The 14900-nt window shown below is 36.1% G+C and overlaps 2 protein-coding genes across 2 annotated transcripts; one reads left to right on the forward strand and one right to left on the reverse strand.

The window, feature by feature from the left end:
* The first annotated feature begins 4502 nt into the window (after positions 1-4502).
* On the forward strand, positions 4503-14800 carry LOC115445075 (beta-catenin-like protein 1). Its single transcript, XM_037444255.1, has 13 exons — positions 4503-4750; positions 4836-5039; positions 5294-5440; positions 7800-7931; positions 8482-8641; positions 8845-8936; positions 9026-9157; positions 9287-9435; positions 9560-9735; positions 9814-9980; positions 14067-14162; positions 14478-14574; positions 14685-14800. Exons 1-13 carry the CDS (start codon positions 4721-4723, stop codon positions 14771-14773), a joined length of 1671 nt encoding a protein of 556 aa, XP_037300152.1. The 5' UTR covers positions 4503-4720; the 3' UTR covers positions 14774-14800.
* LOC115454648 (protein ZBED8) lies at positions 10694-12839 on the reverse strand. Its single transcript, XM_037444256.1, has 2 exons — positions 11614-12839; positions 10694-11386 (listed from the first exon to the last, which is right to left on the reverse strand). Exons 1-2 carry the CDS (start codon positions 12142-12144, stop codon positions 10790-10792), a joined length of 1128 nt encoding a protein of 375 aa, XP_037300153.1. The 5' UTR covers positions 12145-12839; the 3' UTR covers positions 10694-10789.
* Positions 14801-14900: the final 100 nt, after the last annotated feature.

The raw sequence follows: 14900 nt of genomic DNA on the forward strand, positions 1-14900 counted from the left end.
TCTGGTCTATCGATTTTTGGCTTTCTTGACTTGTGAATATGAATGAGTCATGTAAATACTTGCGTAATTGTTAGGGTAATATACAGATTGTAACAAAATTCCCTTAAATCTCGAAAGGAGGTTATTCCACCCATCAATAAGAAAAACTCTTACTATGGGACCAACTTCCAAATTGTGAAATAAAAAACCCGCTGCTCCATATATTTTGATTGAGTAGTTGTGTATAATTTAGTTGATTATTAAGGTCCCCCCAGCTACGGCCCACGTTGTGGCTAGTTTTCAAAATTAAAAGGCGCGAAAATAAAATGTGAATATTAAAGTATATTCTAGCGTTAGGCCAAAACTCCTACAGACTTTGTGGGATTTGTGGGACGGTAGAATGCGGCGTCCAGTCGGCCTATTCATCGAGCCCGGATTCCTTGGAGCTCCCGCGCGGACTGTAGATACAATTGAAATATTATAAATGCAGCTCTCTATCCAGTTTCTCAACGCTTTTTAATTTCTCTGCTTTACATTTAGTTAAATGCCAATAAGATTTAAAAAAGTCATGTTATCATTTCTGTTACTGTTTGCGTATAAGCCAATTCGCGTGTATTCGCTAGTAAGTTATAAATAACAAATCGGAAGTTAAATAAACCATGATACAGAAATTATAATTTAAACACATAACGACACAGTTGCAGTAATTTTTAAATGATTACATCATTTCAGCCTCAATGTCAGTTATGCTAATTGTTGTTTTTATCAAATGAAAGTTTCGTGAAAATGGGAACTGAAACCATTTTGACCGAACGACGCCCAGGAAGATACAGGGTATCAACCCAGAATCAACACCGTTTTCTGCAAAACGAATCGAGGAGGCTGCCCCAGATTACAGCTCGCCCGTTGGTGGGAAGACTCCAGTCACAACAGCAATTGGTTATCAGTGACCAAACTGCCAGAAGAAGTTTACATGAAGTCAATCTTCACGCTCGCAGACCGCTAAGATTTCCAGCCCTGCGACCTGGATACCGAGGAGGGCGTCTTTTATCGTGAGGTAACACGCATTGGCGATGGACTGACATTAAGTGGGCTTGTGTTTTGTTTCCGGATAAGTCTCGTTTCATTTTATCCCGATTTAAGAAGAGTGCGTGTTTGGCGATTTCCTGGACGCCAGAGTCGACTCCAGAATCCTCAGAGAGCTCATGTTTACCAAGGCGGAACGATAATATGCCTAAGTGGAAGAACAAATCTCCTTAAATTGCTTTGTATCCAACAAGGCAATTTAAATGCGGAGCAATACCATGACGAGATTGTGTACGCACTATGGCCATCCCTCATCGAACGAGTCAGCCAAAATTTCATGTTCATGCATAATGTATGTGTGCATGCAAACAAGGCTAGTGATGAATGTGTTCTGCAAGTACAATATCACCGTATTATAGTGGCCTGCTCAGTGTACCGCTCTCAATTCCATTGAGAATGCGTGGGATTTCCTCAGGGAAAGGGCTTTCAGTCATTTTCCCCAAAATTTTAACATGGAAAATCTTTTTTCACACCTTTCCAGAGTATGGAGCCTTACTCCACAAGCGAGAATTGATAACCTTCCCTTGCCTTACCTGAGGAGGTCCAATAGATTATTTAAAAGTTGAAGGAGTAGAGGAATATTCTTTTTAATTATTTTCTTATTTATGCTTGTCTTTTTTTACTTACATGAACTTTTTTTGTTTGTTTAGCTCAATGTTAGTTTTTTGTAATAATTTGATGTTTTTTCACTAATAAGCCTTATTAAACTATACCACCTTCAAAAACCACTAAAAACCAAAAAATAATTTAAAATTACCTATAAACTGTGCCTAATAAAAATTAAACATTAAGGCGATACCTCAAGGTCCATTTTCATACATTTTGTTTCGGCTTTAATCTGGGTAACTAAACAAGTATTGGCAAGTAAAGAATTTAAATTCACGTCTAGTTAGTGATTAGTTCTCGCAGTTGAAAGAAAAATGTGATGACGAAATTTTAAAGGCAGAAATATCCATGATTATTAATTATTTTTACATTTTTCTTTCAACTGCGAGAACTAATCACTAACTAGACGTGAATTTAAATTCTTTACTTGCCAATACTTGTTTAGTTACCCAGATTAAAGCCGAAACAAAATGTATGAAAATGGACCTTGAGCTACCACCTTAAGCTTTCTAAGTTATCTTATATTTAACGCTACTATGGCTAATGGCACTGTATTATAAAATTTTCATAGATCTTTGGGATAAACCTAATTGGAATAATTTATAAATATATGCCAAATACTCATTTCTCTCCAATTCATTACTATCCATTTCACGTAAAAACGACCTGGATGATAATGGTCGCGTTAGGAAAGGTATGACTAATTATCAAATCTAAATGAAATTTCAATATTTTATGTAAACAAAAGGGATATTATCTTATTATAGTTATTTCTATTTGTGTATTTCGTAGCATTTTAATACTCGTTTAATTTATATCCGGTATTATATACATATTTACATATTATAAAACAAAGTTCCCAAAGCTGTCTGTCTGTATTTGATTGATTTTCTCAAAATCTACATAACGGATTTTTGAACGGTTTTTACTAAAAGATAGTGCAATTCTTCAGGAAGGTTTAGGTTAATAGTACATAACGGTTTTATGTAAATTGACTGAAATATAACGATTACTGTTAAAGAGGTCGCTATATTTACGAGTATGAGTTCCACCGTGGCAACAATGCTGCAGAAACAGCTCGAAGGATTAACGATGTGTATGGCCCTTGTGTAACAAAAGAAAACACGCTACGTTTTTAGTTCTAACGTTTACGTTCTGGAAATTTCGACCCCTAGAATAAGCCCTGTGAACGGCTAAAGACCAAGGTAGATAGTGAGGAATAAAAAGCTATTTTGGAAGCGGATTCATAGCAAACCACTTCAGAGTAAGCTGCAGGCTTTTATGTGAGTGATAAAACCGTTTTAATCCATTTAACGTAAATCGCAAAAGTAAAAAAGCTTGATAGGTGGATACTTTATGAAATGAGTGAATCAAAACAGCAAACACGCGCCGAATACTGCGTTACATTGCTCAACCGACACTATAATGAAGAGATTTTAAATCGAATCCTTACCTACTTCTACTTCTAAAATCCACTTTACATCACAATGTAAAGTGGATTTTCTACAATAATCGTTAGGGTTCGTTACAATGACTGAATCCTGGGGAACCAGCCAAAATCCTGCACCAAGCGAAAATAAAATCAAAAAAATTACTTGTGTGTATCTGGTGGACTAGTGCCGGTGTCGTTAACTACGGCTTTCTAAAATCTGGCCAAACGTTAATGGCAGACATCTATTGTCAGCAACTGCAAATCATGATGGAAGAACTAACTGCTAAACAAGCGGGGCTGGTCAATCGCTCTAGGCCAGTGCTGCTTTAAGACAACGCTAGACCACATTGCACAACAGATGGCAACTAAACCAGAGAAGCTGCAATTGAAATGTCTGCGACTTCCACCGTACTACCCGGACGGTGTTGCAACAGATTAATACTTTTCCGTAATTTGGATAACTTTTTACAAAAAAAAAAATCCGACTCTGATATGTCTAAGTACAAATCGTCTTCAGCGAGTTTATTAATTCTCGCACCCATGTTTCTTTTAGTAAAGGGATCATTATACTGCCTATGAGATGGCAAAATTGCATAGATAACAATGGTATATACTATGATTAATTTATTATAGGTTACAAAAAAAAATCGACTTTGTATTTCTTACATACAAAACACCAATTTCATATGTAAGGACCTAGTATTATACGATTTAAGGGACTTGGGATTATTACGTAGACCTTTCGTAGAAGGCGCTATATGTTCTGTCTATGCTCATGTTCTAAATATTTACCAAACATAAAACTATAGGACTTTACTAATAGTCATTTGAGTATAACAATGATAATCGAATGCTGTAAGTTTCGAAGTCATGCATATTTAGTGTATCACATTCATTCCCTCATAATTGCATTAAAATCTTACTAGTATTATAAATGCAAAAGTTTGTGAAAATGTTTGAATGTTTGCACAAAGTAAACGCAGAAACCGCTGTACGAATTTGAATGAAATTTGGTCCTCTGGTAAAGTATGTACTGGATTAGCATATAGGGTTCTTTTCCCAGTGATTTGCTCCCCTCTGCCTGTGGCGCTAAGTTAGTTTTCTATCAAATATAATTTCGCTCCTTGCATAGTTCATTCTTCTCCAGACAGTTTTCATTGCCTTCCACGAATTCATTACTTTTTGTCGCTTAAAAAATTTTTAGGGGAAAGAAGGTGCCTTTAACAAATAAATTTTCTAGTTATGGATCTTATTCTATGAATTCAAAATAAGAAATAAATAAAAATAAATTATGGAATTTTCATAAACACCGAAAATTTTAACGAAACGTGAAAACGACCCTCAAACAAGTGTTAAAATATTTTTACTATATTTGGCGCCGGAATATGATTTAAAATGAAAACATTGACAAGAGACGTCAGCGTCAATTTCAAAAAATTGTCTCTGTTTAAAATATGAAATAATACCTAACATCTGTACACAGAGAGAGAGAAAAAAAAAAACCTCTGATCTAACCTATCAAAAGTGTAGCTTCTGGGGTTTTTGTTTGTTTAATATTTTTACTAAGAATAGATATCATTTTGTAAGTCAAACACTTATTAATTTTTATTTATAACAATGGATGTAGGAGAACTACTTTCATTTAAGGTAACAATCATTAGCTTGGAGTAAGAAAACTATCGTAAATGATCGTTGGACGAATTGTTATAGTTACGTATTTTTGTTTTCATAGCCGACTCCTACACCTAAACGACCAAATGAAGATGAAAGCGATTCAGATGAAGAAAAATCTAGAAGTACAAAAATTCGTCGAACTGCTAAACCAAAGTACGATCGGACAATCCAACAGTACTCGAAGACATTGCCTAAGGAACCCGCAATAAGTGACAAGGAAAGAGAAGATATATTAAGATTTGTAGAGACCGAAGCAACAGAGGTTATAAATCCTTATACTAACTTTATTTATGCATCGTTTTGTTACATAAAACAAGTAAATGCAATAAGAAATTGATACATCACTTACATTCTTCCTATGTTACAAACTTCTTTAACAGATATTTTTTATCATTAATGTATTAATCAACATATTTATGTACAATTAAAGCAACAATGACAAAGGTTCTGTTTGCCATAATCAATTCTTGATAACCATAGTTTTTCAATTACTTACTAAAAAATATTTTTTTTCAGGGTGAGATCCTAGATGATACAGGAATAAAAAAGCTAGTACTCAATTTTGAGAAAAAAGCTCTTAAAAACAGAGAAATGAGAATCAAATTTCCTGACCAACCAGAAAAATTTATGGATAGTGAGATTGACCTACATGATGCCCTACAGGTAAGTCACATAAGTACAAGTAGTCTAACAATAGACATCAGATGAACCGGAGTCACTACTGTCATCACTAGGGTTACTATTATTCTATGAGGTGGATGACAATACAGGTAGTACTCCCATGTAGTAGACACCAAAGTCATTCTTAAGAGTCCAGGGGCTCTTTAACCACATATAGAAAAAAGCTACAGTTCGGCATCATGCAGCTATCTTAGTACAAAAGATCTAGAGTATCAAGTAAACAAGGATGGTTATAGTTGGTATGTTGGTATTGGGTGCACATGGGTAAGAGACTCGCTTAATGCACCCTCGGATGATTCTATAGTTCTGAGTGTCTATATTGGGTTATAATACCGTGAAACCAACATAACTGTTTCACTCATCCTCAGTGTTTTACAAAGACAGCTCAATAACAATAAAAATCATTCAAATCACAATCAAAATGACAACTAATTTTAATGATTAAAATTATTAATAATAAGATTACCATACAATTTATGATAATCCCAACTTCTGCTACTCAAGGCACAAACAGATCTAGGCATTGATTTAAATAGGAAGAGCACACGGTGACAAACACCAAAAAGCAGAGTGTATGTTATATTATTGTATAATATATATTTTACAATACAGATATCCATTATAGGGATCACCACCTTAAAACAACCCTTACCAACATTTTCTAAGTAATAGAGTGGTCAAAGTGTGTAACAAGTTAGGGGCTGTTCAAGTATTATGTAACATAATTTTTGAAGACTTTTGGACCCCCTACCCCCGATGTAACGCGCCGTAAAGTTTTTCTGTACGCCATCCAAAAGTTAATAACTTAGAGTGACATTTTTTTTTGTAATCACAATTATTTTACGCAAAATACCGTAAAGTCGCTAAAATACCTTTGTTATTGTTTTAAACCAAAAAAAAACAATGTTACATAACGCTTTGAACGAGACCCCCTCGCGCCCCTGTAACGCATCGTAATGTTTACAAGACCCCACTCCCCCTAAATTGTGTTACGTAATACTTGAACAGCCCCTAACTTGTTACACACTTTGACCACTGACCTAAATATTTATGTGAATGTTAGACATTGAAATAAAACTACATAGTTACGGAATTTATTATGTTTATTTATATTATTATTTTCTCTTATTTCTCCTATTTGTGTCCGCCACATGTCCATAAAGGCTGCAAAGTCTTGGAAACAGGAGAAAATAATAATTATTATAACTGTGATAAAATCCGTAAATATTAGCAAGTAGTAAGTAATTATTAGCAATTTACCTGAGGATGTAGTGTCAGCTCCAAATGACAATATTTTAAGAACAGACCGGACAGATATGTCCCAATTTAAAAAAAAACAGTTGGAGATTATCAGGATACACTTATCAATTTTCTATAACTGTTTGCTGGAGAATTAATGAATAAATAATAAACAAGTATGGAGAAAGTAGTTTTTACCAGAGAAGATCGGGCAAGAAACTCTGATGTGGTTCTTTTCGAAATAATATAAAATTGAATTTGAGTGCATGATATGGAGCTAAAATACATTTTTTTTAGTGTTGTTAGAGCACTTCATTTATGTACTTGCAAAATGGTAATAAATAAATATATAATTTCCATATGAGTGCCACAACCTTCTTAGGAATCATGAAATAATTAAACCTGAAGTTCCTCAATATATACCCCCAGTACTTAGATATATGTAGTAAGCAAAATGGGCAGAACAGTCCACGCAAGCAGCACACATTCACGAGTGTGACAATATAAACAATATACAAGTCGTAACTATGAAAATCAAGAGGTGTGTGTACTGGCTTTTGACATTCATCTTGGCAATCCATTCCTTTCCCAACTAGGCTGTCATCCACTCCATATACGCAGTCAAATTATAATTGTAAACATATATAATATGTGAAGAATAAATATTTTTCCATGATAAAAAGTACTGTATATATTAGTGGGAGAATTTTCAAAATCAGCTCAGTAAGTAGTTCTAGAGATCCCGTACAAACCTACAAAACTTTTCCCCTTTATACTATAAGTATAGATAAAGAGATTGACTGCCCCGGTGTCGTAGTTGTAATTGTACACGGTATGAGTACAACTACCGGGCTGAGGTCCTAGGTTCGAATCCCAGGTCAGACCAAAACAAAAGAAACTGGGTTTTTCTTCCTTAAAAATTACTCAGTATCATCATCAATCATTATTCCCCTGTGCCACGGAAAGCACGTAAAGCTGTTGGTCCTCCGCCTGATCTTTCTCCTGTAATATCGGATTTGCCGTCTCATCGGAAATATACATTACTATGTTAAAAATAATGTATATTTATTGATCCAAACATATACATATACCTTTTACACAGGATTTGAGTGCTGTAGCAACCGTACCTGATCAGTATCCACTGCTTGTGGAATTAAAGTGTGTCAATTCTCTGCTGGAGCTGCTTTCACACGATAACACAGACATATCAACTAAAGTAGTACAACTATTGCAGGTATTATTCTATCATTTAATTAACTTTTAAAATTATACATTAATTATTGTTTGGTAAACAGTCAACACCTGCTTAATGTAATGATGCTTCAATGCATTTATCCACTGAAAGCTGTAGTAGAGATAAGATCTACGTAATTGCGAAGAATAATGTACAATCCTCATGTAATTAAGAGGAATGTAATTTTATCTGGTGGTGGTAGGATATTTGCATCTGTCTGGATAGACACCAGACAAAAAGTGTAAAACCTGCCGTTGAAGCCCAGGTAAGCGTGTTGCGTTTTGCTATCTGCCTATGTAAATGGGGTTTCAAACAGGGTGGCATAATTGTGTCGACTGGCGAGTGATAATCATCTCTCATCAGGCGACACTATCTGGACCCTAATCTGGTTATCATCAGGTGCCGGGAGATAGATCACTTTGACATGCCTCTATCAGTTATGTGTCTATCTCATTTTGTATTATTTTGTATATGTCTATTCATAAATATCAATGGAATAATTTTCATTGATGAAATAAGTTCTCGAAAATTATATTATTTATTTTTCCAGGAACTCACAGATGTAGACATCCTACACGAAAGTGAAGAGGGTGCGGAGGAATTAATAAATGCTTTAGCTGAGGCTGAAGCACCAGCTCTTCTTCTGCACAATTTGTCTCGCTTGGACGAACAAGTGCCAGATGAAAGAGATGCTGTGCACAATACACTGGGTAAGGTATATTGAACATTATTGTTATACATAATAACATAATTGTACTAACAAGTCTTATATTCTTTATTGGAATTGTATGTGTACTGTCTTTATAAAGTTAGATATTTTATAATTGTAAAATATATATACTTTATAGCAAAATATTAAACATTTAAATGCATCTATTTTTCTGTATATTAAAAAAACTTCATTTGCTTTCAGGTATAATAGAAAATATCACAGAGTTTCGGCCTGAGCTGTGTCCAGAAGTGGCCAAACAAGGTTTTATGCAATGGATCCTAAAAAGACTGAAAGTAATTAAAAAAACTCCTAATAAAAAAAATACAATATTTTCTATAATAACAATTTATTTCTTACTAAGATACATATTACATTGTTTTAGATGAAAGTGCCTTTTGATGGAAATAAACTTTATGCAACAGAGATTCTATCAATACTGCTGCAAAACACACCAGAAAATAGAAAGTTATTGGGAGAACTAGATGGCATAGATGTATTGCTGCAGCAACTTGCAGTATGTCTTGTTTATTACAAACATTACTTTAAAATTATGAATTAATACCACAAGTTATTCTTTCTTATTACTGACATATTATTTAGAAGTAAATATTTTAATCATTCATACTGTTTGGACGTGTTTTAGTTTTACAAACGTCACGATCCAAGTGGCGCTGAAGAACAAGAAGCAATGGAGAATATGTTCGATTCGTTATGTTGCGCGCTCATGGAGCCCACGAACCGCGACCGGTTCCTGCGCGGCGAGGGGTTGCAGCTCATGAATCTTATGCTCAGGTCTCTAAAATAAATTACGCCTCACTGTGTAACCTCCTCCTCCTTCTTTGATTTCCGTTAAATAATAAGAATAAAATATTCGAAATGTAAGTGTTTCAAAATTATATTGATGACAACGTTACAGGGAAAAGAAAATGTCTCGCAATGGTTCGTTGAAAGTTCTCGACCATGCGCTCGTGGGGCCCGACGGGCGGGACAATTGTAATAAGTTTGTGGACATACTGGGTTTGCGCACTGTTTTCCCGCTATTCATGAAAACGCCGAAACGAAAAAGATTATTAACAGTGGACCAACATGAAGGTACGACCATTATAGATTCGCTAATGCTCTAAATGCTAATACCGACAAATATTTAATAATCCCGTTTTTCTTTTTCAGAACATGTAGTGTCAATAATAGCATCAATGTTGCGGAATTGTCAAGGAAGCCAAAGGCAGAGGTTGTTGGCGAAGTTCACAGAGAATGACCTTGAAAAAGTCGACAGACTCTTAGAGCTACATTTTAAGTACATGGACAAAGTCGATCGCACCGAGAAAGAAATGGAGGTAGTTTACTTTTCTGCCTCCTTTTTCACAATATGTTACCTTAAACTCTCGACGTCGCCAGTTACAGCATGAAATAAGTTTACAAATTTGTGCATTTCTATTTGTAACTACATCCTCTGTCACCCTACACATATCCATGACCGTAGTATTCCGCACTGTATCACTTATAGTCACCCCACACACTTCTTAACGCTCTCATTTCTCATAATTGAGAAGGGTGGTTTGGGCATATGGAGAGGATGGATGATAAGAGACTGACACAGAGGGTTTATAAGGCGATTGTGGTTGAAAGAGCCGGTAGGGGCCGACTGCACTGAACCTTCGAATGTTAGATATCTGACATTTTCAGTAAAAGCCAGGTAAAAAGTATTAGGGACCGGCGGAAATGCATGAAAAGATTAATTAAGGTGGAGTAGGCGCGAGAGCTATACCAGAATCGTGCAAAGTGGCAATCCATAATCTCTGGCTATCCCTATGGGATAGAAGTGTAATACTATGTATGTATGTATGCATTTCTATTTTCACAAAACTTTCATTTAGACTACTAGGTATCCCATAAATAATTTCACATTTGTTTTGTCGGTTGCACAAAATCCACGCGCGTGAAAGTCTAGAGCAGTGGTTCCTAACCTTTTCAATGTCACTACCCCTGTGAACAAGTATGGGAATTGAGTTTACCCCTAGCCAATTTAAAATAATTAAAACCACACAAATTCGAACGAAAATATGTTTATTATCTAACTAAATTCTAAGAAATTGCACGTTTAGGTAACTAGTCAAGTAAAGTAATATGTAAATCTTGGAGTTAACTAGTGTGAAGGTTGAAATTGCTTTGCATTCGCAAGTTTGACAATATTAGGTTCGGTTTCACTCAACGCGCATCTCATGTCATGCTCAACATTCAGACGGTTTCTGGCTTTTGTTTTTAATGTAACAAGAGTTGAGAAACCAGTTTCACATCTGTAAGTTGTAGCAAATGGAATCAACATTTTTAAAGCTCTGTCAGCTATAATGGGATATTCTGCAGCTGCTTTTCGCCAAAATGTGCTTAGTTTATCATTTTGAAAATCAACTTTCAATGAGTTATTCTCACGCAGCCCGAGAAACTCTACTTTCGCTGACACATCTTCGTCCTTGAAAATATCGACGCAAGTAGAAAATGGTCTTAAAATCCAGGAGTAGGACTCACGACTGTCCATGTTCGGAAAATATTGCTGCAGTGAGTCTATCACGGCAGTTAAATGTTGAACCACGGAATTTTCAAACGTGATTTTCTCTTGTTTATATTTATTGTATGTATTATTATTTGCTAATTGCTCACTTAGCTGTGTAAACATTGACACATCACCAGCTTGAACTCTGCGTTGGTAAAGTTCCAATTTGCGCAAAAAACTTGCGATTTTATCCTGCAACGTCAAAATATTCGTTTCATTTCCTTGCAGTGAAATATTGAGACTATTAATTTCAGTGAAAAAATCAGCAAGGTACGCCATTTTAGAATAAATGTTTGGTCTTTAATTTTTGCATAATATTCTTTTTCTTTTTGTGTTCTCTGGTTTTCAAAAAACAATCCAATTTCTTCTCGTAATTCGTAAACCCTACTTAGAACTTTGCCTCTTGATAACCAACGTACCTCTGTATGGTACAAAAGAGCATTAAATGTAGCACCAACTTCATCGCACAAAACTTTGAATAATCTTGAGTTAGTGGCGCTGCCTCGAATATGATTAACAATTTTTACTATGTCACTCAACGTGTTTAGCAAATCTGGTGGAAGCGTTTTCACAGCCAAAGCGTAACGGTGTATCAAGCAATGATAGCCGAAAACTTGAGGAGCAACTTGCTTCACGAGTGCCTGAAAACCAGAACGGATGCCCATCATGGAAGGCGCCCCGTCTGTACAAGTACCAATCAGCTTTAACCAGTCTAGGCCATTTTCCTCTATAAACTCTTTTAGCGTTTGAAATACGTCTTCGCCGCGAGTAGTAGTAGGCAAAGACTTGCAGAACAAATATTCCTCCTTTACATCATCATCTTTAATGTATCGTGTAAACACCAATAATTGTGAACACGAAGCAACATCTGTGGACTCGTCCAACTGCAGCGCAAACATAGGACTATCCTTTATTTCAGAAATAACGGTTGCTAGAATATCGGCACTCATTTCACATATGCGACTTTGAATAGTAGTGTTTGAGAGTGAGATTTGTTTAATCTTAGCTACATGTTGCTCACCAATAACAAGTGCTACTGCATCTAACAAGCAAGGTTTGATGAGGTCCTCTCCTATAGTGTGTGGTTTTTATTACGTGCGATGCGATAAGCAATTTTGTATGAAGCTTGAAGGCATGATTCATTTGCTTTCTGTATATTGCCTGTAGAATCCATGCGGGAAGACTTCAGAATCCTCTCCTTTTTCTTAAAAAAATCTATATTTTTATCTGCGAACTCCTTGTGAACTTTAGCAAAATGTTCTTTTAATTTGCTCGGTTTCATGCTTTCTGGATTAAGCACTTTATTACATAAAACACACTGAGGCTTTTCTATATTTTTGTCTACGATGCTTGTGAAACCCCATTGTAGAAATGCTTCTTTATAAGTGCGCTTTTTGCCAGATGAAGTAGAAGCCATGTCAAAAACACCTGTAGGTACCTAAAACAAAAATCAACTAATACATACCTACGTAAACAAATCACTCGTGACAATATTAACGTGACGATATTAACAAACACTGCTTACCTTTGAATTTAAACAATTCAAAAATACGATTTCTGCAATGCGCGGCGGAACAAATAAAATGCGTGTTCTTCCTAAGCTTAGGTAAACAAAATGAACATCGCCGCCTGTCCGGCCCGCCGCTAGTCATGCTTCACCCTCCCACACCGCAGCTCACCCGCCGCCGTCGCCATCAGCCGCGCGCATGAGAGCGCCGTGCTACCGTTTACCGTACTATTATTTTGTTTATTGCTATTTTAATACTATTTCGTGCCATCCCGTGTTACCCCCTTAGAATCTCCGTTTTACCCCTGCGGGGGTAATTACCCCCAGGTTAGGAACCACTGGTCTAGAGGGAGGCATCGTACGAAACTTCAGTTCTTGGAAAATTTGCCGCTATGGAGCGTTTCGCAGGAGCGTAGCGCGCGTGCTGAATACGCGAGTATTACAATAATGATTTTGCGACTTAAATATGACGAAAACAACAAAAAAGCTATCAATTATACTTCAGTGAAGTCCGAAGTTTCAAGTACTCAAATGATTAAGCATGAGAAACTGGAATTTCCTAAAGTTACCGTTTTGGCCGCACTATGGGAGCGCTATATCATCGGCCCGTACTTTGTGTGGGTTATTGAAATCGCAGTGACTGTTAATTTGGCACAATATGTTGGAATTTCTTGAACTACAATAAGAGAGCTTAGTATTAGCAAAAGTTTTTGGTAATTTGTTCATGCATGAACGACTGAGTATCTACATAAGTCACTCGCCTAGTAAGGGACACGACAGCTAAACATAGTAAGCGTAAATAAAACTTTGAAATTTTATACGTGACTAATACGAGCTACACGCTTTTTGAGTTATTCTCAGATTCGATTTAATTTCATAGAGCGCTGAAGCTGCTTCAGTTCCTACTTACCGCCATTTCAATAAACAAACTCAATATTTTTTTCTATCTTCCTTAATATGAACCAATCAGAGCTAAGTTTGTTTTTGACATGCTTAGAAGTGACTTATTTTGATTGGTAAACACGTAAAGCCATTGGTCCCTTGTCTGAGCTCTATGATATATCAGATTGTCGCCTCAACGGATAATGAGAGTGAAGGAACAGAAAGTGCATCTGTGTATTGTGCACACACTTGTACGCTATAATATCTTCTGCATATCTGACCGATCTCAGTGTTGAGATTAGCCGCTGTGGCCGAAATTCAGCTGGGAGGAATTCATTTCGATTGGTTCATTCTCGGAATCGTATTGATAATTGAGATTGAGATCGTTTATTATGCAGGCTGTATATCCTAACAATTACGTACTGCCCTTGGAGCATTTATACACAATATAATAATTTTACCTGTAATATTTGCGCTTTATAGCAAGATACCGAAGAATTGGATGACGACGCGCAATACTTAAAGCGGCTCTCGGGCGGCTTGTTCACATTACAGCTCATTGACAGGATTATCCTTGAGGTACGTGTAAATGTATTCAAATAAAAAATATATCCTCTAAATAAACTCCCATAACATATTTTACCCATCTTACTAAACTGTGTTAAAATTTTTGAAATAGTCATCCAAATAATACCATAACATCCTTTACATCTTGATGATGCGGTTTCTCATACAAAAGTCATTTGTTTAAAATGTTTGTCACCTGTGTAATGTACAAATCTCACTACCCTAGGATTAGGCCTGGATCTAAGACCCACGTTACACGTATTTTTCTGTTACTTAATGTAAATGCAGTAAATGATGTTCCATAAGAAAAGTCGTGTCTGTGTGTAGGTGTGCACGGCGGGTCCGGCCGCGGTGAAGCAGCGCGTGCAGCGCGTGCTGTCTCTGCGCGGAGGCTCGCTCAAGATCATCCGACATGTCATGAGAGGTAATACACGCAATGTGCTGATGCTTTAAAACATCGTTATTGTGGTGTTCTATCCTATAAGGTATAATACAGAACTACGTCGTTTAGTTACTTACATATTTTATTTGCAGAATATGCAGGTAATTTGGGCGACGCGGGAAGCGAGGAATGGCGTCAACAAGAACAACAACATATATTGCAACTTGTAGATAAATTTTAGAATTAATATAAAAAAATGTGAACATAACCAGCTACTTTTATTACCACCCATCTGTAACATGGAAATCCACCCGTGAAACTATTTCCCCTGAGCAAAATTTTTTTTTGTGATAAAATTGTATTATGAT

The sequence above is a fragment of the Manduca sexta genome, chromosome 28 (genome assembly GCF_014839805.1).
Source record: "Manduca sexta isolate Smith_Timp_Sample1 chromosome 28, JHU_Msex_v1.0, whole genome shotgun sequence".
NCBI lineage: Eukaryota > Metazoa > Arthropoda > Insecta > Lepidoptera > Sphingidae > Manduca > Manduca sexta.